Source organism: Acanthopagrus latus, chromosome 24 (assembly GCF_904848185.1).
Source record: "Acanthopagrus latus isolate v.2019 chromosome 24, fAcaLat1.1, whole genome shotgun sequence".
Taxonomy (NCBI): domain Eukaryota; kingdom Metazoa; phylum Chordata; class Actinopteri; order Spariformes; family Sparidae; genus Acanthopagrus; species Acanthopagrus latus.
This window is the reverse complement of record NC_051062.1, coordinates 15,895,574-15,921,109: the sequence shown is the minus strand read 5'-3', so window position 1 is coordinate 15,921,109 and position 25,536 is coordinate 15,895,574. Positions and strand designations below refer to the sequence as shown.

The window sequence follows — 25,536 nt, the reverse complement described above, 5'->3', positions numbered from 1 at the left end:
ATTGTGTGTTGATTATAGAACACAACATCTGTAGATACACAAACTTATACATCACAAGTGTGTTATTGTCTATAAACATGCTTTCAAATCTAAACTTTCATCATTATTTCTCAATAAAAAACTAAATGACATGAAGACTAACACTGCAATCAGTAGAGTGCATACCTCCACCATGGCACAGCAGTCCAACCAGCAACTTTGAGATTAACTTTATTAAAACAGTTGTCACAATATTTGGATGAAAGATTGTCATTTTCCAAAAGAGACACACACTGAGGAGAATCACTGTGTACAAAGTTCACTGATGAATTTATTACAAGAAGAAGAAAGATTGATGTGACTGAAAAAATAAATGTTAATTTTATACAGACTAGAACTATCACTGTGTTGTATGATGAAGTCTATTATGATTATGATTATTATTGTCAGTTCTGTCTGCAATAAGATAAACACTTCACACCTAACTCCATTTAAAGACCAGCTAGTTTAAATCATTCCTCTTCAGTTCAATACATCATCATCATCATCATCATCATCATCATCATCATCATCATCATCAGTGCAGTGATGCAAGTGCTACAGATAAAAACATACAAGTGCAAATAGGTTTATGTTTTGTTTTGGGGGAGTCATGCTGTGCAGCGTCGAGGTCTGAACAAGTGAACTGAGAAACAAAGTGTAAAGATATTTGAATAGAGTTTGGCAAGTCAGTTTTACATGACTGGTTCACTGCTGTGATGTTCACCTGATGACCTGCAGGTGAGTCTGTCAGTGTAATGCTGCCACCTGCTGGCACATGAATGAACTGCAGCGTTAGCATATTCAAACATGCTCAAACTTTATTAATCTGTACTGAATTATTTAACTTAAACATTGACTGTTTTTATTACTTACTAAAGTTTGGTGATAAGAATGTGTCTCGGCCCAACAGACAAACACTTAAATCATCCAAAAGTATTCACAGACTTCAGCCTGGACACCTGGAAAGTATTCAAAAGTTTTAATATAATAAAAACAACTTTAAAAAGCTGAAAAATATCAAACGATTAAAATAAGAAGATATGCTGTAAAAAGTTAAAAGTAATACAATGTAAAAAAATAGGACTGTTGAGAAGTTTTAACTTGAAACAAACAGGACTCGCCTGAAGTCGGACTTCCTGTTCCACTTCTTGTCTCTCCACCCTCTGAGCAGCTGGACGTCGACACACTGCTGACGATGATTATGACTAAGCGACACGTTTGAAGCCAGACGAACAGGAAGTGTCAGGTGTGTGAGGGCTTTTATTTTCTCAGGATGAGACAGGAAGCATTTGAATCCACAACACAATAACAAAAACAGTCAAATAATCTGATCCAGGTGCAGCTGACGGACTTCCTGCTGTTCATGGCTCCACTTTCTGTCTGGAAATGTGCATTTACTGTGTGAGCGGCAGGATGCAGGCCAATCAGAGAGCAGCTGGTGGATAAGATCAGGATCTGAGCTGAGATCAGTGGGGGACAGGATGTCTGTTCACAAACAGAAATCATAACCCTGAAGTGACCTGAGAGCAGAGAGAACTGATCCCAGACCAGCTAATCAATAGTCAGAGATCATTAAAACCTGATCTAGGTCCACAGTGTGCTGAATGAGCTGCTTGCAGCTCCTGTCTGCAGTGAGGAAATCAGAACTCGTCAATATTAAAGGGATATTCCGGTGTAAGTTTAATCCATGGTCTAACACTCCTTGACACCGAGTAGGACCCCCCACTCGTACTCGGTGTCAAAGTGTGTTAGAACATGGATTAAATTTACACCGGAATATCGCTTTGAAGTAATCTATTACACCTATAATGATGTCGCTCAGTCAGGACCGTGAGGAGGCAGAGACATGAGACCAGATCAGATCACATCAGACCACATCCCATCTCTCAGATGTTCCTGAAGCTGATGCTCACCTGCTCAGCTGTTTTCTGACTGCCGTCTTTAACGTCACGAACTCTGGAAACCTTCTGTTGTGACTTGTTCTAATTGAATTAAAACAACAAAATGAACCTGAGCCACTGAGGGGCTGCTGCACTGGTACTTGGTAGTAGTTGACACATCGTCTTCCGGGTCCAATGGATGGATGAAACACTTGAGCGTCATATGCAGTCACCAAATGTTTATTCATACTTTGCGCTCTTAACAAATAAGCGACCTCCGCTGAACTGTGCACACACTCACATTCACTCTGTAACTTGAATGCAAATCAAGACAAAAGGCTCACGTTTGCCACAATGCAACAAAAAGATGACGACGGTCAAAAACTGTGTGCTTCCCCAGACAACAGCACACCTGCTGAGTAATTACCTGCTGTTCAATGTATCAATTTCCTGCACCCCACCGTAGAGTGCCACCTACTGTGGCATCCAGGTATTACACAGAGAATAAACAAATACAAACATGAACCAAAAAATGGCTCTAACACGCAGGCCCGTAATTGTAAATGGTGGCTGACATTACAATTCCCCTCAAATTAAATTACAGAGCCATAGTACACACAAATTGTACCACACAATACCCAATACCCAACCAAGTACAGTTCTTACTGCCATTCCCTTGGCGGTTAACAACTTTCCAGGGTTCCAATCAACACGTCAACATTGGCATCTATGCAGAGGATCCAGATATCAGAGAGGTAAAGCCACTGTGAGACAATGTTGTTAGGGGTCACAGGCATTTTTCTGTGTGTGAGAACCTCTGGAAGACTGTAGAAGTGGTTACTGTTGAGACCAGCCACCTCCAAACCACTCAAAGCATGCGTGGAAACAACCTTTTCTTGTCCCATGGTGCGTAAAAGGAAATTGGTTCAAGCTTTGCATAAGATGCTCTGAACAGAATGCAGCTGTATTGCCAGGATCCAGAAATGCACAGGTTTGTACTATTTTGTCTCCCTTGATGAATTTAACCTGGATTGGCAGAATGGACAAAATACAATCCTCCCTTCCGTCCCCTGTATGACTGACCACAAGTTTCTGAAAAAGGTGGTTTGACATGTCTTGCTTTGTTAGAGTGTTCACTTTCTGTGCTGGGTTATGGCCTTTTAGAAATATGAAGCACTGTAGGATGATTCTGACCACATTCTTTGCAGGTTAGGCGCCTAGTGCAATCCTTGCTCATGTGTCCACTACACAGGCAGCCAAAACACATCCTTTTCTCCCTCAGAAAGATAATTTTGTCCCAATGCTTCTTTCCTTTCAGCTTTGGACACTCATCCAGTGTGTGAGACTGGGAGCAACAGACACATGCATTTCTAGTCCTTTCCATTGAGTCCTGCCTCTGTGAGATTGAGCATGAACCTTTGGTTGTATCAACAACAGTTACTGCAGTGGCAAAACTGTCACCTCTGACTCTGCTGAACTTGGACCATGACTTGAGCTTGTTAACACTCTTTGATGAAGGTGAACCACTTGTTATGTCCTGGATGTCCCCAAAGAGTGGATCAGAGATGTAGGGCTCTATGATTTTCACGATCATGGAATCGTGGAACTGGCAGATTAAAACGGAATCTACTTTTTAACGTAGACTATCGCGGAATTTGACATAATTTCACTGACATACTGTTTTCGTGTGGAAGTGGAACGTATGTGTAGGGAAAACTGCACAGAGGGAAGCAAATCTGGGTGGCACAACAAGTCGTCGCCGCCCTCCCCACAGACACATCAAAACAATGTAAGCATGGTGAAGCGGCTGCCCACAGCTCCATCTTCGTCAGCGAAATAACTGATAAACTTGACATTGACAGAGCCGAGCAGTTCCGAACGACTTGAATGTGTCAGGTGAACTGTTGTTTTGCAAAGAAGCAGACCTGAGAAATCACAATTAAAAGGTGTAATGCGTCAGAGTTAGCCACCTGTCCGATTCATATTATCGGCATATAACAGAGTGACTGTTAACTGCTGCTAACAGTAGCTGCTGTTAGCTAGCTGGCCCCGTTAGCCACAGCCCTCTTAGCTGCCTCTGCCTGGGCTGGGAGCTCAGAGGACGGGGGAGGGTTGGTGTTTTCACTGCTAGCTGATTAGTATGTTATTGACATAATGTCACGAGTATAATTTCTCATTTTGTTCGTCAGCTTTGCTATTTTTTTTAATCTTTACAATTCAAATTTTCAGAACAATTTTGGTCTGCAAACATTTTCTGGATCTGCCAGAGAGCTGACCATGTTTTTATTCAATAAAACCCATAAAAACACAAAATATAGCACTGTATGAAGACAATATGACGTCAAAATGTTTTTGATGCACTTTACTGTACGGTACAGTATTGAGGAAATATGTTTGTCACCTTAAATAATTTAAGGTCATTTCTATTTAATTTTTGTACATTTTAGTCATTTAAATTAAAAACTCATTGTTGTTGGTAGTATAATAAGAGTAAAAGGTTAAAAAAAAAAAACGACATTCCCAAAAATTAAAATGGAAAAAATGGAATTTGGGAAAAAATAAAACGGATTTTATAGGCCCGAGAGATGATCTTAACTTGACATTTGATGAATAACACAAGATCTTTAAAGCAGGCTCTGTGATTGTACCCCACAAAGACCTCAAAAGCTTTTGTCCATTTGCCTCTGAATTTAAGTGGCAGCTTTGTCATAATTGCTCTCATGTTGGTTGGCATGTCTAGTTATTGCATATAGTGAAGCTCCTCCATCACGTTGCAACAACCACTCAAAAACAGAGCTTTTTGTAGTGACTTCACATCCTCTGATTTCACTGTAGGCCAAGCCAGATCCTTCTCTATAAAAGCTGCAGCAATCCTGTACTCATTTCCAAAGTGTTCATGTAGAAGTTCTTTAGCCAGTTGATAACCTCTGTCAGGAGTTGTGCTGACAGCTCCTCTGGGTCGACCTTTTGTAAACGGCTCCAAAAAGTAAAGACAGTCAGCTTTGTTAGCCTTTGATTCCACTCAATGCTCAATAGCTTTGATGAAGTTTCTGTACCGGAGAGGATCACCGTCGAACACTGGAACGTCTCAAGATGCTAAGGACAGTAAGTGTTGTTGAACAAGAGCTGCTGTTATTTCATTCTGCTTATGCATTGTGGTACATACATCTCCTATTTGTGCAGAATGTAGATGTGGTTGCTGAAAAGATGCAGGCTGCTCATTATTTACTGACCAAAGTGTCTGTGTTTCTCCATATTGTGTTGTTCCATATGTTCCGGTTGTTTTCCTGTGTGTCTCCTGTCCTGGTCCAAGGATGCACTGGTGCCTTTTTTCCACAGTGTGTGTGTTCCGTGCACTGCAGTCCTTATGACATACTGGGAAATTGGTTTGTGGCATTGCACTCCATGTCCAGGGTTCATATGACTTTGCTGCAGGATTGAGTCCTTTAGAAGCTTATTTTTCTTCTATTTTCCTTTGTAGATATGAATTCATTCCATTTGATGATGCTCTGGATTTACTTGAACATTCTGAAGCAGTTTGTAAAACTGCTAGTTTTGCTGTGGATGCTGCAATTTCAGCATCAATCTCAAGCTGCTCTCTTTTCTTTCGCAGCTCTGCTTCTTGCTTCTCAAGAGCATGTTTTTCCTTTAATGCTGCAGATCGAGCCAGAAGTGCAGCCTTTTCTGCCTCAGCTTTATGTGAGCTGACGCTATTGTTTGACCACTTTTGCTGCTTTTACCACTGCCTGTGCTTTTTTGGTGAGAATGTTTACTGGCAACATTTGATATACTGTCATCAGGATGAACATCATCAACATTTTCATTATTTCTCAACCACTGTTTAACATCATGGACGAAACAATTTTCAACCAACATTTTTGCAGCAAAACATGTATTTTGTTTCCCACTTTCTTCAGTGGACATTAAAGGCACCAGAGAATCGGGAGCATGTTTTGCTTCTTCACACAAATGAAGATTTTTTTTCCAGTGCACTTTTTCCTCTGAAACTTTGTTCACAAGATTGGATCGATTTATTTGTATATTTTTCTATTCATACACATAAATGTTCCCATGTAGGCTACTCACTTATTCTCCATTCATTTGAGCTCAATAAGCTGTTAGCACTTCCTGTTAGCATTGACCTAATGCAGACAACATCACTGGATTACTTTGATGCTGAAGAAAGCTTAAAAACATCAAGATTCTAAATGGAGTTCTGAATGTGTCCTTTTCTCTGATTTCTAAGTGGATTTATGACGTCACCGGAAGTGACGGACTGATCCGAGGACAGCTAGAGGAGGTGATGTGAATTTCGAAGTTTCAGATTTTTATTCAAAATTGACTTTAAAAGAAAGGTTGTTGTTTTTGTTGTATTTTTAATATATCGTGCTTTTGTTCAATTAATATAATATACAATTATTATACAGTTTATGTCTCAGCCAATCACATGTCCTTCTTTATTATAATGTTCCACAATGAATACACGCGATGAGAAAGTTCAGTCTTAGGACGCGATCATCATTGTTATTTTTAGCGACCAATGTATTGGAAGTACGCTCGCAAAGTAGTGTGCACACCTTTCTGTTTGTATTATGGCCATATAGCTGGTAGCGCTGCTGCTCATACCTTAATGTATGCGGTGGGCGCCGTGAGACGGTCCGGTGGTAGTGGTCCCTCTTCGGATGAGTCAGCTGATGATCGGTGTCACTCCGGGAAACACGGCTGTTGTTGACATATTCCATACGGCTCGAACCTCTAATCGAAGCGCAGTTGTTGACTTATTTTTGTGTCTCGAGGGGCTGCTGCACTGGTACTTGGTAGTAGTTGACACATCGTCTTCCGGGTCCAATGGATGGATGAAACACTTGAGCGTCATATGCAGTCACCAAATGTTTATTCATACTTTGCGCTCTTAACAAATAAGCGACCTCCGCTGAACTGTGCACACACTCACATTCACTCTGTAACTTGAATGCAAATCAAGACAAAAGGCTCACATGTTTGCCACAATGCAACAAAAAGACGACGACGGTCAAAAACTGTGTGCTTCCCCCAGTCAACAGCACACCTGCTGAGTAATTACCTGCTGTTCAATTTATCAATTTCCTGCACCCCACAGTACAGAGTGCCACCTACTGTGGCATCCAGGTATTACACAGAGAATAAACAAATACACACATGAACCAAAAAATTGCTCACACCTTCCATCGAGGTTCCTGCAGACGACAGAGAGGGAACAACACACATTTGACTAAACCGGACAAACTCAATCAGACGTCAGTAAAATATTAATCACATTAAAAAAAATATTAGACTTTTAGACTTGAAGGGACATGAAGATACGACCAGGAGGAGACTGAGACGCTCCAGAAGGTCAGAGGCCAACACTGATCGATAGCGTCTGATTGGCTGGAGTCCCTCCTGTCAGACCTGATTGAAGACATTCACTTAGTTCTCCTTTAATTACTGATGATGTCATAAAGCATATGGGTGATGTCATCAAACCTTTGTTCAAACATTGACCTGCTGCTAGTAACATCACAGGACAAGGTACTTAATTAAACAACAACTCAGGGTGGACGGGTTTTACGTCTGTGGGTCGGTCCTCTGAACTCTGACCCTCCGGAGCACGATGACAAACTCTGATGGACTCTGTCAGGTTTAAGGTTCGGGAGGAGCCTGCAGGTTCTAACTGTGGGTCTCAAAATGATTTTACTAATAAAATGCTTGAAAACTCTGAAAAGTTTTACACATTTGATGCAATTGTTGCTGGAACCACATTAATCAAAGAGAACCAGGGGAGGAACCAGGGGAGGAACCAGAGGAGGAACCAGGGGAGGAACCAGAAAAGGTACCAGGGGAGGAACCAGGGGAGGAATCAGGGGAGGAACCAGAGGAGGAACCAGGGGAGGAACCAGAGGAGGAACCAGGGGAGGAACCAGAGAAGGAACCAGGGGAGGAACCAGAGGAGGAACCAGGGGAGGAACCAGAGAAGTAACCAGGGGAGGAACCAGAGAAGGAACCAGGGGAGGAACCAGGGGAGGAACCAGGGGAGGAACCAGAGGAGGAACCAGAGGAGGAACCAGGGGAGGAACCAGAGAAGTAACCAGGGGAGGAACCAGAGGAGGAACCAGAGGAGGAACCAGGGGAGGAACCAGTGGAAAAACAGAGAAGGGAACCACAGAAAAGAACCACAGAAGAGAGAATGTGAGTTGGGCCTTTGTGGAGGTATGTACTCAGTTCCATTGATATTATACACTGCAGGTTATTTGAGGGGGGGCGCCATTCCTCTTCATCTCTTGGGTCACTGATAGGTGGATTACTGTCTGTAATCCACCTATCAGTGACCCGACTTCCTCCTCGACCAGTAACACATTAATTTTTGTATTCTTTTGTTTTGAGTTTTTGTATTTTAACTGGTGCAGCTTTTCTAGCAGCAGGAACCTCCTGACCACAGATCACTCACCCGATGACACGTTTCAGCCAATCAGATGTGTCGTTCCAACGTTCAGAGTCCACTTCACTTTGTGTTTGAACCAGCTGGTCTGTGTTTCAGGATACAGACCTGATCCAGGTCTACAGAGAGTCGTTTTCCTGCTCTTCACGGTTCACTGACACCACAAACACATCACTTCCTCTGGCGGGACCACAGGCAGGAAGTAGACGGACGACTGTGGATCAAATCATCAGCATCATCATCATCATCATCATCATCATCATCATCAAGAGGAGGAGGAAGATGAGGAAGTGCGGCAGCAGCTCTCTGCTCTTCTCCTTCTTTGAGGGTTTTTTTCTTCTTCCTCTGAAACTTTGTTCACAAGATTGGATCGATTTATTTGTATATTTTTCTATTCATACACATAAATGTTCCCATGTAGGCTACTCACTTATTCTCCATTCATTTGAGCTCAATAAGCTGTTAGCACTTCCTGTTAGCATTGACCTAATGCAGACAACATCACTGGATTACTTTGATGCTGAAGAAAGCTTAAAAACATCAAGATTCTAAATGGAGTTCTGAATGTGTCCTTTTCTCTGATTTCTAAGGGGATTTATGACGTCACCGGAAGTGACGGACTGATCCGAGGACAGCTAGAGGAGGTGATGTGAATTTCGAAGTTTCAGATTTTTATTCAAAATGACTTTAAAAGAAAGGTTGTTGTTTTTGTTGTATTTTTAATATATCGTGCTTTTATTCAATTAATATAATATACAATTACTATACAGTTTGTGTCTCAGCCAATCACAGCGCAGCAGTTTGTAAACAACAGAAAAACAAGCTGAGGGTGTGCCTGTCTGTTGTCATGGAAACACCAACAACATTACAAAGTTTGGAAACATTTTCAAAGATTTCCAAGGAAAAACTTTCAACAGGAAAACATGGGATATCAGGGAGCTTACCTGTGTGACGTCATCACGAGACGGACGTCAGGGTCCTAAAATATAGAGCAGAGCAGACCGAGCTGCGGTCAACGCCACGCATGCGCACCGAGTCCCGGGGCTAGATTCAGATTTTACTATTCACTTAATTTTCATTTCACTTTATTTTGTACTCTGTAATAAATCATTGCATTATTTTATTCTTTATGAAATGATCATATTTTAATTATATATATTTATCTAACTAAAACACAAACTACATTCAAACATCTCGTGTGAAAAAAATAAAACTGTTTAATCACAGTTCAAACTTTTTAAAGTGAATTATGAAACAATAAATCTAACTCTGTCTCTGAACACATTTGTTTCATCCTCTGTTAAAACCTCCTGAACTCTTCAGGATTTGGACGTCACGCCTCTGTGCCGCTTTTGTTTGCGGTTTAAAAGGAGACCCGCACTTCTCTCGCACATCCTTCACTTGTATTGTCCCGCAGCTGAAACTGCAATAAATCACCGCAGAGCTGCTGTGGGCGTTTCTTCTCCTCTGTGCCGCTTATTACCCTGCGGAGAGAAGGGGGCTCGGTCAGTCCGCCTCACAGCCGCACCGGGTGGACTCTGACTGGCCTCGGTACCTGGACTGAACCGAGAGGAGCGCGTGGAGCTCAGCAGCTAGTCTGTAAGTCTTTTAAAATCTTTAACTTGTAAAACCTTAAGTGGAGTTCGACTCCATCCCGCATGGTTCTGCAGATAAACCAGACTCGTTCTGCTCTCCATGCCAGACTCCATTCAGAAATGAGTCTTTTAAAACGTTTTGACGAACAGGAACAGTTCGCGCTTCTGTATGAAAACTATGAACTGCTATCAGTGATTATCAATGATCTCTAATATATTCTGCATATACATCATATTAAGTTCAAACTCCTGCTGGTTGGCACAGTACGACCTTCAACCTGATCTAAAACGTGTCGTTTTCATGCACAAACATTCTGTGATGGTGTTAATATGTGAGCCGAACTGAAGAGTGCGTCCCGCTGCGTCTTCCAAACTTAATTATTGTGTTATTAACTGAATCTTTCCGTCAGTTAACAAATCATCTGTAATTAACCGAGTTTTTAAAGCAGGTTCAACTTGCATTCATTTTCTTTTTGGGATGCAAACTGTGAAGCAGGTATACAAAGAATTAGAGTGTCAGAAAAACAAGTGGCACATTCATCGTGTTTGCGCGCCGTGAAAAGACTTTAATGTTTTAAGTGAGCAAAAACGTCCTCTGGTGCTATCGGCGTGTTAGTCTTCTGCCAAACATCACTTCATCGTAAAGAATTCTGCTTCGGGTCCACAGAACTGACTTCTCGTCAGAAGTTGTTTCTTCCACATTCTTTCAGCTAAAATCGAGCGTTTTTCGCACGGAGTTCGGCAAATCTGCGATGTAACGCTGTTGATGACAAACAGGATCGGACTGTGTTTATGAGACTTGAAGTGCTCTCTGCAGGTTTACAGTGATCTAATGCTGCGTTCAGGAGCCTCCTAGCTGACGTCTTATCAGACCAACTGGTTTAACATTGAATGGGAGCTCTGGTTTCACAGATCAGCTCATTAACATAATCCTGAATGAGTCCGTGAATGCACCACAAACAAAAGCGTTGGAACACTCAAAGATCAAATGAAGCTTCCTCCTTCTCCTCTTCTTCCTCCTCCTCTGACCGAACCACTAATTGTCTCTTTGTTTCAGCTCAACAGTAAACTTTTATTTTAAAGGTCGTGTCCTTTCAGTTTAAAGTCCCCTGTTGAGTTTTTATTATAAAGTGAAGGTCCCATAAAACTCTGAGTCCTCTTCTTTTGTTTCCTCCTCCTGCTCGACTTTTCACGTCAAAATTGAGAAAAATAAGTCAGAATTCCGACTTTTTTTTGTATTTCATCATCAGATATAAAAAAAACGTTCAACTAATTAGTTAATATCTTAGATTTATTTCAGGTGATCTTGTGTAACATCTGATTTTAACGTCTTACAGACACATAAAACAAAATCCTTAAATTGAAAGTTTTTTCAATGGAGTTTGGTAATAATAGTTGATAGAGTTCACTATTAATTTCAATGTTGAACAAGTACAATGAAAACAACACAAAGTGATGATGATGATGTTCTAAATATTTACATTTTCTGTTTTCATGTGTTTCCTGTTGAATTGATCATAGCAATATTTTCTGTGCAGACAGGAGGTTGTTCAGATCGGAGCAGTAAAACCTTCTGATTTATGCCAGTATTGATCTCAGTAATGATCTGTCATGATGACACACTTCCTGTTTATTGTTCCAAACATCTGCTTCACTTTATTAATGATGTCTGGATGGTTTCACCTCCTTTGACCTCCGTCTGTGTGTGTGTGTGTGTGTGTGTGTGTGTGTGTGTGTGGTCTTGAGTTTTATTACCTTAAGTGACTTGAAGCAGAAGAATCCTGTTCATCTGTTTTCAGATCAATCTGATCAATCAGATAATCGTTCAGGCTGTCTGTCACTGATTAGTGTGTGTGTGTGTGTGTGTGTGAACATATGTGTGTGTTTGTGTGAACGTTTGTGTGTTTGTGTGTTTTAATTTGAGCAGATGTTAAACAGAGTCTGGTTGTTAGTCGCTGTCGACCTACATTTGATTGATCGATTGGTTTATTTTATATTTTCAGTAAACAATGTTAATAAACATTCTGCTGATGAGACGTCGCAGCTCTGAATGAAAGGAAGTGATGTAATACCATGTCATTATGAATGAGGTCATCATTTGTTGCCAGCTCTCATCCAAATCCTGAAGGTCCTGTTCCATCTTTTCCTCTTTTTCAGGTGTGACGTCAACCTCACCATCATGAGTCTGAGCACCAACGATCTCACTGAGCTCATGGAACTATGGGAGGAGCTAAACCTGACCGCCGCCGACCACTACAACCTGTCCGACGTGAAGACTCTGCTTTGTTCAGGCGCCGTCAACCATGCCGCCTTGCTGCATGTTCTGTCTATCCTCTATGTCTTCATCTTCCTAGTGGGCCTTGCCGCGAATGCTCTGGTGGTCTGGGTCAACCTGCGCTCTGACAGGAACCGCTATGAGACCCACCTGTACATCCTGAACCTGGCTGTGGCTGACCTGTGTGTCGTGGCAACGCTGCCAGTGTGGGTGACCTCGCTGCAGCAGGGCGGGCGCTGGCCATTCGGAGAGGCTGTCTGTAAACTCACTCACCTGGTCTTCAGTGTCAACCTCTTCAGCAGTATCTTCTTCCTCACCAGCATGAGCGTGGACCGCTACATGTCTGTCACACTGTTCACTGATGCACCTGACAGCCGCAGGAAGAAGGTGGTGCGACGGCTTATCTGTGTTCTGGTTTGGCTGCTGGCACTACTGGCCTCGGCCCCTGACACATACTTCCTGCGGGCGGTGAAGTCGTCACACTACGATGGCGCCGTCTGTCGGCCGGTGTACCCGTCTGATAACCCTCGAGAGTGGATGGTGGGTGTCCAGCTGAGCTTTATCGTGCTTGGCTTTGCAATCCCTTTCCCTGTCATTGCTGTCTTCTACCTGCTCCTGGTGGTGGCGATCCCTCCTAGTTCGGATCAGGAGCGCCGCATCAGCAGGCGAATCATCCTCACCTACATCATGGTCTTCCTGGTATGCTGGCTGCCATTCCACACTGTCCTGCTGCTGGACACCCTGTCACTGCTCAACCTGCTTCCCTTCAGCTGTAGGCTGGAGAACTTCCTGGACGTGGCGCTGCACCTGACGCAGTGCTTCTCGCTGCTTCACTGTTGTATCAACCCTGTCCTGTACAACTTCCTCCACAGAAACTACCGCTATGACCTCATGAAGGCCTTTATCTTCAAGTACTCTACAAAGACGGGACTTGCCAGACTCATCGACGGCTCGCATGCCTCCGACACGGAGTACTCGGCAGTGACGATGGACGGCAGCCCAATGTGAACTCATCCAAACTCTTAAAACTTAATGATGAGCAACACTGTCGCCGTGTGAAGACTTGATCAACTTCTTAGTACTTACAAACACTTCTTCTACCTGTTCCTGGTGGTGGAGATCCTTTCCCAGCTTGGACCAGGAGCACCACAGCTGCTCTAAAGCCTTGATTGTCTCTGATGGTCTCTGATTGTCTGGGACGTGCTGATGGACAATTATCTTAAGATGTAAACACTAGTTATGACTTAGGAAGGCTTCAGGGGATTTCTGACTGACTTTTACAGACTTGAAAAAACTTCTTTGGACTGGAGAATAAATCTCAAGACTCTGGAAGATGTCTGAAGACTTGGAAACTTCTGGGCAATCTACTTGAGGTGTTAACATCTATCAAGAATTTGGAATGCTCCATGAGAAATCTGTTAGCTTGGGAAATGAGGAGGACGTCAAACTAATAATTGAAGAGGTTGTTGGTCCCAGTATCTTCAGCATCCTCTCACATTGGAACAAAGAATGTCAGGAGCTGGGGGGCGGGGTTATTGTGACCATGGACCAACTGAAGTGGTTTATGACCGCCAATGCCAGTGTAACATGTTCTGACTTTAAGAAGGTCAAAGCAATCAAGAAACTGTAACACTTAATTTTACAGGTTTGGGAATGTTTTATAAGAAAGTTGTGATTATCAGACAACGTGTATGTAAAACTACCGGAACATGATTTAATTATTAGTAAGTAATATTCTGATGTTTTCAAGCACTTAATAATCAGCTGCTGATTTATTGATCTTATACTTAAAGAAATCATCAGCTATTTATTAACTGATAATTGTGAAATATCAGAATATTATTAAATCATCTTGGAGGTGATTATTGTGTTAATTATGGGACAATTTCAAAGACATTTTCCAACAAGTTGCTTGGTTATTAACACTTATGTACCATGAAAGTGATCCTGTGAACTGAATCATTATAAATATGAAACAAGTTATTCAACAGAAGAAGAACTAGAGCAACATATGAATGTTTTCATGTCACTGCAGAGAAAGAACTTAAATAAATATGTAAATATAATTATTTTTTTCTTCTCACCGTCTCATTTTATTGTTATTTCATGTAAAATGTTTGTGTCACTCTGTTCTGGGTCACGTGTTATCTATCTATGAATCAAGGTACAGTTGAAAATGTATCTTCGTGTAAAAATGAAACTTTTCTCTGGAGTTTGTGCCAATTTTTTTCTTTTAGGAAACTTTATTATGGAGACGATCAAAATGTGATAAAAGCGTGAAAACATGTAGTTAAATCATTAAAGTCAGTAAATATAAAGATGACCTGTAACTTTAACTAGTGCCAATCAAATAAATACAAACCTTTTCAAAATGAGTGGTTCGTATCTGTAACTCTACTGCAGTCATAAAAAAAATCTGATGTTTTCAAACTAAACTAAAATCTGATTTGATTTATTGGTGTTGGTGGGGTTAGTGGTTATGGTAGTGATGGTGTTGGTGATGGTGTTGGTGTTGGTGATGGTGTTGGTGGTGGTGTTGGTGGTGGTGATGGTGTTGGTGGTGACGAACCGCCACCTTTCTCTGCTACGCTGGACTGCAGGTTATAAGATTTTAATATATTTGGACTGATCTTTCCCCCTAACCTCAGACCCCTCCCCACCACAGGAGTGTTGGTGTAGAACATGATTTCAGAAAGGTTCATAGTTGTTACTGATCCACACTGAATTAAGTTCTACAGAATTATTGATCATGATCAGATGTTTGAGTTCAGTTCAGATCCTCATTTAAACTTTTCCTAAACAGATGTCAAGGTGTTTTAATTAAAGGGTCACTTACTATGGTTGTTACAGAGTCCGGTGACGGTCTGTGATGTACGGTGGCCCTGAAGTACAAATCACAACGGCAAATCAGAAATCACAACAAACCAAAACCAAACTGTCCAGAAGTTTATTGACAATAGACTTGATGAGGAAAAAGATTAATTAAATTATGATAATAATAATAACAATGCTTTAATTTTACGGTGAAATAAAGTTCAGATTGCAGCCTCAACTCAAAGAACGAAGAGACGTCCATGTACAACCAGCTGTCCAGCTGATGATATCACAGGAACCAACAGGTCGGTCTGAGCGCACTCAGTGGCGACCATCTGAACGGAGAAGAAGTTTTGAATGAACATGGTCTAACAGGATCCAGCAGGGTCCACAGAGACCTCAGTCTTGACTCAGAACCAGATCAGCGCCTGCAGACAGTTAATGTTGAATCCTGTATCACCAAACATGAGCTGTGACTGACAGACTGACTGTGATCCTCCTGTCCCTGTGGGCAACACGGGGGCCCCGGCGGGCCCGGCGCTGATGCTGACCCCCACCTGCCTCTGTGTATTTCTGTTTGTGAGTTTTGTTCACTTCAGGCTGAGGAATGTGAGACGTGAGTGAGTCCTCACAAGTCAAACATGTGTGTGTATGTGCGTATGTGTGTGTGGCAGGCAGGCAGGCAAGTGCTAAGGGTTCAATTCTTCGATGACCCTTGGAACCCCAGGAACCTCTTGGAACCTCCTCAGGGACCTCTGTAGACCCCCTAATGACTGATGGAAGTTCTTCAAGAACCTGGCGTTTTTCTGCACACTAAACTCTACAAAAACAAACAATCATAATTTGAAGCTTATTTCTTGTTCAAATTGTTCCTGCTTTGAAGTAAAGTTCAGATGCATGCAACCAGCAGCTTAAAACAAGTACATTTTGAATGGGATTCTGTGTGGATTAGCTGTGACCTCTGACCCTCAACAGCTCTCTGTGAGGAAGCAGCTCTCTGGTGACCTTTGACCCCGTGTGGGGTCATGTTTACTGTCAGCACATTCCTCACATCCTGTCTCCGCAGTTACCTGGAGCCCACATGTCTGATTGGCTGAGAGCAGAGTTCAGAGAAGAAGATATTTCTCCTTCCTGTTTTCAAAATAAGAGTATTATTTGATTATTTAGAGGCAAACCAAATACTTTAATCTGTAATGGATTACTTTTTTTATTGTATGGTATTCGTACCTCTAGAACATAATCAAGAACTCCTGGATCTCCTTGAGGATTCAGGAGTGGACCCCACAAAACCTTCTGACTCCTACAACATCTTTAAAACACCCTTGAATGCCCCTGGAAGCAGTCCCGGAACATCCTCAAGGATCCTGAACTTACTGAAGCAGTCCCGGAACATCCTCAAGGATCCTGAACTTATTGAAGCAGTCCCGGAACATCCTCAAGGATCCATAGAGTGAATGCATCTGCTGAACTTTCTTCAAGGACTCCGGGCTGAGAGCAGGTGAAGTGTGACACCTGGTGGCTGAAGAGTGAAACATCATCTCCATTCATGTGTTCATGTCTCCAATTCAGAACTTCATTCAAAAAAAGGCAGATTTAATGAAGCGACAGCAGCTGTCATGATCTCAAACGAGACAAAACAAAGAAGAAGAAAGAAACTTCTGATGAGCTGAAAGAAATGTTTCATTCACTTTGTTTGTTAATTTAAATGACTCAGCTGTCAGAGCCCATGTGAACTTTTTATTTAAACTAAAAGAAAAGAAATGAAAAAAACATCTGTTTCTTCATACAAATGTAAAGTGTGTTTGAGTCTCCGAGGGTCTGTCAGAGTTTGACTTTATGTTGTTGTTGCTCCTGTCAGTCACGTGTGTGTGTGTGTGTGTGTGTGTGTGTGTGAGAGAGAGAGAGAGAGAGAGAGAGAGAGAGAGAGAGAGAGAGAGAGAGAGAGAGAGAGAGAGAGAGAGAGAGAGAGAGAGAGAGAGAGAGAGAGAGAGAGAGAGAGAGAGAGAGAGAGAGAGAGAGAGAGAGAGAGAGAGAGAGAGAGAGACATGCTCTGGTTGAAGTGGTGTCAGATTTGAAACCTGAAGCTGTGAACTTCCTGTCCATTAAAAACACAGATTTTAAACCAGTCTGGTGAAGAGCTGTGAGCAGTGGTGTCATTAGGCCTATTTTAGGGGGGTTGAAGCCTAAATAATTTGGTGTTTTCATCAAAGAAAACAAAATCTCTCACTCTATCATGTAGAGAACGCTCACATCACTACAAATCCAGTCCATGTTTTTCCTGAGACCTTGTTTACACTCGGTACCTGCAGCATGTGTACCTTGAAGCACACAGAGCCACTAGAACAGCATGAGGAGAAGAACGTGATGAAGAATAATGGATATAAGAAAGTTCTTTAAGAAAGTATTCATCACTGCTGCTAGTAACAGTTAGTTAGCTCCGCCCCCCACTGACAGCAGAAAGTCCCATGGAATTAATGAACCAAGCGCTCCCTGTCTGACTAATACAAACTTAGCTTGCACACTAGAGACAATATATAGACTATAGACAACCTCTGCACACGTCTTTGTTGTTTCCGGTCAAAAGTTACATTCCAGTTCTAACAGAACGCTGCTACTTAGCTAGTTAGTCTGAAGTGTATTGTGAAGCTGGTTGTTTACAGAATTCAGCGTGTACTCTTTTTACCATATACTAACTTCTTGAGCATCAGCTGTTTCACGTATAATTATCATCAGTGGATAATAATAATAATAATAATAATGATAATAATGATAATAATACTCACTCCACCACCAGTTTTGACCTGTAGGAGTCAGGGCAGAGGAGAACAGGAAAGTGAGAGGGGAGAGACCTCTACTGGAAAGGTGAGTCTTTATGGAACTCAATATGAATATGAAGCATTTCAGTCAAGGTGCACCATATAAGACTTATTTAACTTGAGCTTTTATTGAGAAGAGTAATGATTAGCGAGTGGAAAAAGCCAAGATATATAAAAGCCAAATTACCCTGACCCTAATACTTAAGAGTATCTTATTACTTTAATGTTTCAGGGCTGGAAATTACAACCATTTTACTTACATATGTGCCCCAAATGTAATCTGTGCGACCTCAAAATATTTGGGAGCAAACAATTATTGTGTTGCAAGTGAAAGTCACGGCATTAGGCTCTGTGTTGATCAGTTATTAATCCAACTCATTGTATTTCATTATATCTTGAAGGGTCAGGCAGAAGGAGATGCTGAGGGAGAAAAAGATCAGCATAATCATAATAAATAATTTTTCAGTCTTTGTTAGCGGTTTTTGAAATTTTGTGCTCGCGCGCTACGTTGGCTCACCTCCTGTGCATCTCTTGAGGCCAAGCCTCCCGTCCTCAAAACCGAGTGACGTCAGTAACCTGATGTGAGGAGGCTGAGAGCAAATCAACCGAAATGTCATGAAGAATTTATTCTCTGAAAACATGACCACAACATGAAACAATATGTAAACAATATCAAATAACAATGAACATCATGAAACAAGATAAAACATTTTAAAAAATGCTTAATATTGTTTAATACTAAAATGTTATTGTTTCAGTGTTGCTCAGATGTTTTTGTTGTTGTTGCTCAGATGTTTTTGTTGTTGTTGCTCAGATGTCTTGTTCCATGATGATGCAGCTGTTTGTTGCACAAGCTGCTGCTGCTGCTCTCCACATGACCGACTGTTTACTGGACAGTGTGCTGTGTTAGTGTGTGGTAACACACGCACACACACACACACGCACGCGCGCACACACACACACACACACACACACACACACACACACACAGACAGTGGTCATGTTGTGTGTTTCTATTTTGTATTTCTCAGTTGTGTTTGTCTGTAATGTCTGTGTTGTTGTTGTGCTTGTTCTGATTGGAGGTTGTTGTCTGCAGTGTCCGGGGGGGTTCATCCACAGCGAGGCATGTGCAGCAGCAGGAGGGGCTGCTGGGAGTCTATTTTTTCTGAATCAGTGTGACAAACAGCCGGCGGGGGGTTGGGTGTCTGTCCACCGGGGGTATAAAGGCCGGAGGTTTCCGACGGCGGCAGACTGAAATAAACCACAGAGGAACAGACACAACACAAGTCAGAGACACTACAGGACCAGAAGAAAACGGAGAAGATGGACATCCAGACGGGTCAGCTCGTGCGTCCTGTCAGCGCCATGGAGAGCCTGGAGAAGCAGCTCAGCTGCCCCATCTGCCTCGACATGTTCACCAAGCCGGTGGTGATCCTGCCCTGCCAACACAATCTTTGCCGCGGCTGCGCCAACGACCTCTACGAGTCCAGGAATCCGTACCACTACTCCGGGGGAACCTTCCGCTGCCCCACCTGCCGCTTCGAGGTGGTTCTGGACCGGCACGGCGTGTACGGGCTGCAGAGGAACCTGCTGGTGGAGAACATCATCGACATCTGCAAGCAGCAGCAGGAGAGCAAGGGGGGTGACAGTGAGGACGTCCCCCTGAAGGACAAAGACACCAAGGAGCCAAAGTGCAAGGAACACGAGGACGAACGCATCAACATCTACTGCGTGAGCTGCCAGACACCCACCTGCTCCATGTGCAAAGTGTTTGGGCAGCACAAAGACTGCGAGGTGTCGCCGCTGCACACTGTTTACCAGAGCCAGAAGAACGAGCTGCGCTCGGCTGTGGAGCTGCTCGCCACAGGAAACAGCTGCATCCAGGCCATCATGGCACAGATGGACGACACGTGCAAACTGATCCAGGAGAATGGAGAGCAGAAGAGGAGGCGGCTGGGCGAGAGCTTCGACCTGCTGTACGCCATCCTGGAAGAGCGTAAAGGTGAGCTGCTGGAGCAGATCAGCAGGGTGGAGCGGGACAAAGTGTCCAAGCTCAGGAAGCTGGTGGAGCGCTACAAGCAGCAGCAGCAGCTCAGCAACCAGCTCCAGGAGAAACTGTCGCAGAGCATGCAGTCCTGCAGCGCCGCACAGTTCCTCGTCACTGCCAAGCAGCTGCAGGATGAGGCCCAGCAGGTGGCCCGGGCGGCCCAGCTGGAGAGGCCCGAGCCGGGCTACGAGAGCATGGAGCACCTGAGACTCGACACCCAGGAGGCCGAGGCTCTGCTCGTACGCATGGACTTCAGACATGCAGGCAAGGAAGAACACCAAGGAGCTGAATGAGAGCAACAAGTAGGAAGAGAGGGTTTGACTGAATGATGATGGAGGGTGCGCTGCTGAGACGTGCAATCATTTGGAAAAGTTTTTTACACGTACAAAATGAAAAATTTTGTATTTGACTTTTTATACTTTTGTATTTTTGAACTCTTCTCGTTCGTCGTTCGACTTGAGATGAAACGTATCTGTTGTGTTCAGGACTTGTTTGTAAAATTGAAAACTTAAAGTGCACTCGATTTAAGACTGTAACTGATGAAAGTGTGAATAAAGTTTTATTTCGGTGTGTGTGTCATCCTCGTTGTCTCTCAGGGACTCTCCCTGCCTCACACACAGGCTGGATTTAGCAGCGTACATGTTTTCCTATATTTACCAGGGTCAGTGAACGCCTCCTGGCCTTACTTAGTCGTCTGTAAACGGAGACTATTTTTACTGAGCGGTGAGAGGACGAGAATAACCGTCGGTGGTGTGACGGCTCGCGTTTCTGAGGGTGACCCAGCTGGACTGATGCATGCTGGGAAACAAACTGAGACACATCACACTCACAGTCTGATAAGAGAAGGTGTGAACGTGGGTCAGCAGCACAACACCTTTGACCATCTGAACTTTATTGATAGCGGAGTTGATTAACAGACAAGATGAGCTGCTCAGAGTCTCACCACAACAATATTTATGATTTTATCCAGATAATCAACACATGAGTTAAAACATGACTGAGCGGGATTCAGGGTGTGACAGCTGGACGTGAATGTGCTGATCCAGAATCCTGTCTGAACAGAATGAACATGTTCTGTCATCAGCAAACCTGCAGTGACTGAGAACAACCTGCCTGAGTGCTGAGTCACCTTCAGGCGGATCTGAGATCAGTGAGCCGGTCCAGACTGAAAGAGTCTTTAATTAGACTGAAATGAGACTGAGTGACAAAAGAAGAAGAAACTGGATCCTGATGGAGCGAACGACCACTGTGACCTGCAGCTGAAATTAGATATACATAAATAAGTGTAGTAACTAAAGCTGACAGACAGAAGTAATGAAGTAGAAGGTGTATAAAATGTAAATACTCAGATAAATCACCATGAATATGTTCATGTACTGTACTTGAGTAAAAGTACTTAGTTACTGTCCTGATTACAGTCAGTGATGCATGATGATAATGTAGTGGAGTGTTGATTAATAATCTTAGTTACACAAAGATCTGTTTCCAATTGATGTAACTGACTACATTTACTCTAGTACTGTACTTAAGAACAATTTTAAGGTACTGGTACTTTTCTTGAGTTTTTCATGTTTACACACTAAAAACAGTTGGGTTAAAAATAACCCAGTTTGGGCTGTTTTATAACCAAACCGCTGGGTCAATATAGCATCAGCCCAGCATTAGTTAATTTGACCCAGCAAGATGGGTTGGTCCATTTTAACCCAACAGATAAGTTAATATTCTATCCAAATGCTGGGTCAAATTAACTGCAAATCTGGGTTGTTTCAACTACATATAATATTTGTGTTCAGTAATCTATCCAAATGCTTGGTCAAATTAACCAATATGCCTGATTAATTCTAACACATTACAGTACAATCGATAAGAAAGTAAACTGCAATAGCTCTATAAAACTGTTCAACTACAAACCTATAACAAAACACATGCTAGATTTGGTCATGTAAAGCATATATTATGCAATAAACATTTAACAATACTGGAATCCTCGAAAAAATGTATTATTACAAAATATCCACAATACAAAATGTTCTATCATTCAGGTCAAGAACTGGAACAATCAAACACCTGTTTGCCTGGTAGTAACTAGCTGTTCTAGAGGCCGTTGGCTCTACATGCAAGCAAGTATTCTAGTTTGAAGAAACTTTACCAGTTTGGACTCCCCTCCTGGCATTTCACAGATTACACTCCGTAGGAATTCCCACACATGTTCACACTGCTTTGGGTATTTAATGTCTGAGAGAAAGAATACCTTGAAGCAGACATCGATGGCCTGAAGCTGTGTGTCTTGTTCCGAAGCCTATCCAGCAACGATGACAAAGGCCTGAGATGCATGCTGATCGTCATTTCCCAGTATCAGGACGTGGGGGTATGGTCATGGAGGTACTCCACCATGTTTGTTCCAGGCTAAAAAGAAAGCAAGAGAGCAAGTGAGAGGGTATGAGTAAGGACCAAATGTCTACCAACTACTATAGTAGAATTAAAAAACAGACATTGTGAGGACCATTTTCCTGGTCCTCACAAGAAAAATGATTAAGATAAGTCGAGTTAGGTTCACAATTTGGAAAAGATTCAGTGCATCTCTAATTCGAACAGCTCAGCTTTAATGGTCTTCCTTTCATTTCACATAACAAAATATTCCAAACCTTTTTTTGTTTAAGTCTTGATGGTTGTGACATATAGCTCATATATAACCTATTACAGAAAACAATAAAAAAAAAAGGATCTGACCTAAAAAGCCGCAAATCGATTGATGGTTTATCATTAAAATAAACTTCCTCTGAAAATGCATGCAGCCCACCTATCTGACCATCCTATGTGGCCAACGGGCAGCCAGGTTAGGTGGTCAGATAGGTGGGCCGCAGATGTTTTGTAGATTCAGAAGACTTCTTTACAGTCAACCTCATAGAGTCAGGTCCAAATGGGTTAAAATACAAAAGTGTCAACCTTCTTATAAATGTGTTCATTTCTGCACTCAATTCTTGGTTGGTTTTAAAACAAATTACTGCATCAGTGCGGTGTGGTACGGAGGTGATCAGCCTATGGCACTGCTGAGGTGTTCTACAATGGTGACCAACGCATTGTTAGCTTTTAGATCGACTATTTTCCGACTATTGTCAAGCTAGTTTTGATGCCTGTCCGCACAAGTATAGTAAAACAAACCTGGATATGGGTGTGTGTGTGCACACATTCTTGAGCCCAGGAATAACACATATGTAAATAAAATGAATGAAGTTCCCCTTTAGATGTGCTGGAGGACTTAAAAGGCTTATGGGCATAATAATGGGCATGTCAGTTGTAACTTTAAGACTCCTCATTTTTGAAAATAAGAGTTATTCACAAAACATATTAGACCTAAAAGTAGCACCTAAGTCTAGGAGACCTTAGAAGTAGTCCAGAGGACTCCTAACTCGCTAAGACCTAGTCACAGCCGAATGTTTTGGAGACGCTAAATGACAGGTAATTATTAAAACAACGTTGGATGGACCGTGAAGGGATTGAAGTTGTGGTTGAGTTGGTGAGGGACACAATAATGTCCCCAACCAACCAAAAAAATCCGGTATTTGGCTACAGGGTGTGATGGAAAAATTCCTTTTCATTATGGGTTGATGAATTTTGAACTATTTTGTTGAATATGATTTCTTATGCAAATGTATGAACACCTAACCTCTGCCCTATATGATTGTAATAGAGTCACGAACCAGCCAAAACTCAGATAGAAAGTCGCCTTCTTGTCTCATGTTTTATGTCTGATAATTTTATGCTTCGCACAGAGTCCCAGGTCATGCGTCATGAAGTTTTAACTTTACGTCTTGTGTCGATGAGAAGCCTGTCTGATTGGGATAGTCGTATGTACGTGTGTGTGTAGCTTAATCATTGCTGGCGCTGAGAGTGCTTGTCTCTTCCCCTGACCTTGTTGATATCTGTGTATAAATTGTGAACACTCCTTTACTCTGGGCTCATTCACTCAGCTCATGAATTTGACTGTGTGGTGAGTCCATCTGCAGATGGTTGGATTAAACTTACTGAAAAGACAGATCTGACTTTACTCTTTTCTTGACAGAAATTTCCACCACAGGGGAAAATGCAGCTCTTCGCATGGGACTAGTATTACCTGGGTCCTCAAGTGGTTTAGAAATTATCCCACCACATCTGTGTTTCGTGCGGCACAGTCGCACAGGATAAGCGAAGTCTGTGTTTTAACTCGACTTAACTGACATTATCCCCCGGGTCGATCACACCGGAGCCCTCGCTGAAGCAGCACAACGGTTAGATATGGATATTGTTAATATAATAATAACTGATAAGCCTGTTGAAAGATGGAAAAATGTTCCTTACCGCATGCTGCCATGCATGTAATCCATCTAATCATCTTCTGAGATTCCACTCTTCTGATGAGCCTCCTGAATTTGGACCCAAAGTGCTGTCAAAACTTTCATTTATAATTCCCAATGCAGCCTCCATAATTCTCAACCAGGAAAAAGGCAGGAAAAAGGCAGAAACAAGGCGGGGAAAACACAAAAACCTTATGAAAAACAAAAAAAACGACTCCAAATCACAGCGATGCCGATTTGCACGGGACTAATATTATCACATGACCTCTGTGTTTAGCGAAATATGGCAGATAATTTGCGGTGGCTCCCGAATTTTAATGGAGAGTGGTTTGACGCAGCTTTTCAAGCAAATGCCGCTTTTCAAGCAAATGCCGCTTTTACGTGTCTTTTAAAAGACCACGTGTAAGAAAATGTCCTACCACAACCACTTTCACTACCCTGGAAATGTGCTGATGCTGAGTTTACATAGTGGACTGCACGTAAATAAATAAAATGACCTGAAATTTGCCATTTGCACTTAAAGGAAGTATGTGCCATCTTTCCAAAGAAACTATTTAATAGTAAATAGAAATAATAACAGTGTGCGGAAAACTTAACAATTGAGCATCTCACATCTCTATTGATCTTGACTAACTTCTTGAAAAACCTGAGCCTAAGGCCAGCTCTTGGGATCAACTGGTTGATGGCAGCCTCATCTAAAAGAAGAAAACGCTCCTCATCAATCCCCTCCTCTGAAAGACAAAAATAGAAAACACGAAGACATCTTCATTCTTAGAACAGAGGAGCAGAAAACAAAATGTATGGCTAATTACATGGGAGCTATAGTAATGAACATGCATATTTCCATGTATTATTACAAAATAGAAGGCACAGAAAGCCTACAAAAGACATGGAAGCTACTGGAAAATAGAGGAAATTATATTTCACAAGAATTTATACAAAAAAGGAATGCAGTCAACTCCATGATTATACCAAATTATCACTATGAGTAGCATTGCAGACTTGATATGCTGTGGAGACAAATATTTCTTACCTTTAAATCTTTCTACAAGGTCTGTCAGCCGCCACTCTGTCAACGTGAGGATGACAAAGCTGTCAATTGATCTGAAACAACCACAAAAAGAGCTTAAGGAAAAAGAAAAGAAAGAAATCGTATGACCGCTTGACTGATGAGGAGGTGCAGGTCTTGCTGACCGTCGGAGGAAGACATTCAGCGATGTCCTCCTACGTCATGGGCCTAATTTGCATGATCTCCCCGGGACTTCAGGCCGCGGACAACAGGAACTTTTTTATTCCT

At 42.3% G+C, this 25,536-nt stretch overlaps 3 protein-coding genes across 13 annotated transcripts in view; 2 read left to right on the top strand and 1 right to left on the bottom strand.

Moving 5' to 3' along the window:
* dytn (dystrotelin) overlaps positions 1–25,536 on the bottom strand; it is a 44,878-nt gene that overhangs the window by 18,855 nt on the left and 487 nt on the right. For 2 of the 10 annotated variants that reach the window (XR_005073140.1, XR_005073146.1), the window contains exons 2-10: positions 25,273–25,343; positions 24,852–24,970; positions 22,157–22,311; positions 18,376–19,109; positions 16,417–16,561; positions 15,065–15,110; positions 9,303–9,337; positions 8,368–8,572; positions 6,528–7,331 (exon numbers count right to left, since the gene is read on the bottom strand). The gene's annotated coding sequence lies outside the window, so the exon portion shown is untranslated. Of the gene's footprint in view, positions 1–282; positions 665–745; positions 1,227–1,263; positions 1,507–1,934; positions 2,004–6,527; positions 7,332–8,367; positions 8,573–9,302; positions 9,338–15,064; positions 15,111–16,416; positions 16,562–17,961; positions 18,279–18,375; positions 19,110–22,156; positions 22,312–24,851; positions 24,971–25,272; positions 25,344–25,536 lie in introns of those variants that run through there. The other 8 variants (XR_005073144.1, XR_005073145.1, XR_005073143.1 and 5 more) reach the window with 8 other exon arrangements.
* Positions 8,955–14,583, top strand: ackr3b (atypical chemokine receptor 3b). Of its 2 annotated transcripts, none has more exons than XM_037090546.1 (2): positions 8,955–9,002; positions 12,111–14,583. In XM_037090546.1, the coding sequence occupies exon 2, from the start codon at positions 12,133–12,135 to the stop codon at positions 13,234–13,236; it is 1,104 nt and encodes a 367-aa protein (XP_036946441.1). In that variant the 5' UTR covers positions 8,955–9,002; positions 12,111–12,132; the 3' UTR covers positions 13,237–14,583. The 2 variants fall into 2 exon arrangements, with proteins under 2 accessions (XP_036946441.1, XP_036946440.1); XM_037090545.1 differs by lacking the exon at positions 8,955–9,002 and adding an exon at positions 9,855–9,957.
* Positions 19,116–20,473, top strand: LOC119015016 (tripartite motif-containing protein 54-like). Its single transcript, XM_037090547.1, has one exon. The coding sequence runs from the start codon at positions 19,182–19,184 to the stop codon at positions 20,196–20,198; it is 1,017 nt and encodes a 338-aa protein (XP_036946442.1). The 5' UTR covers positions 19,116–19,181; the 3' UTR covers positions 20,199–20,473.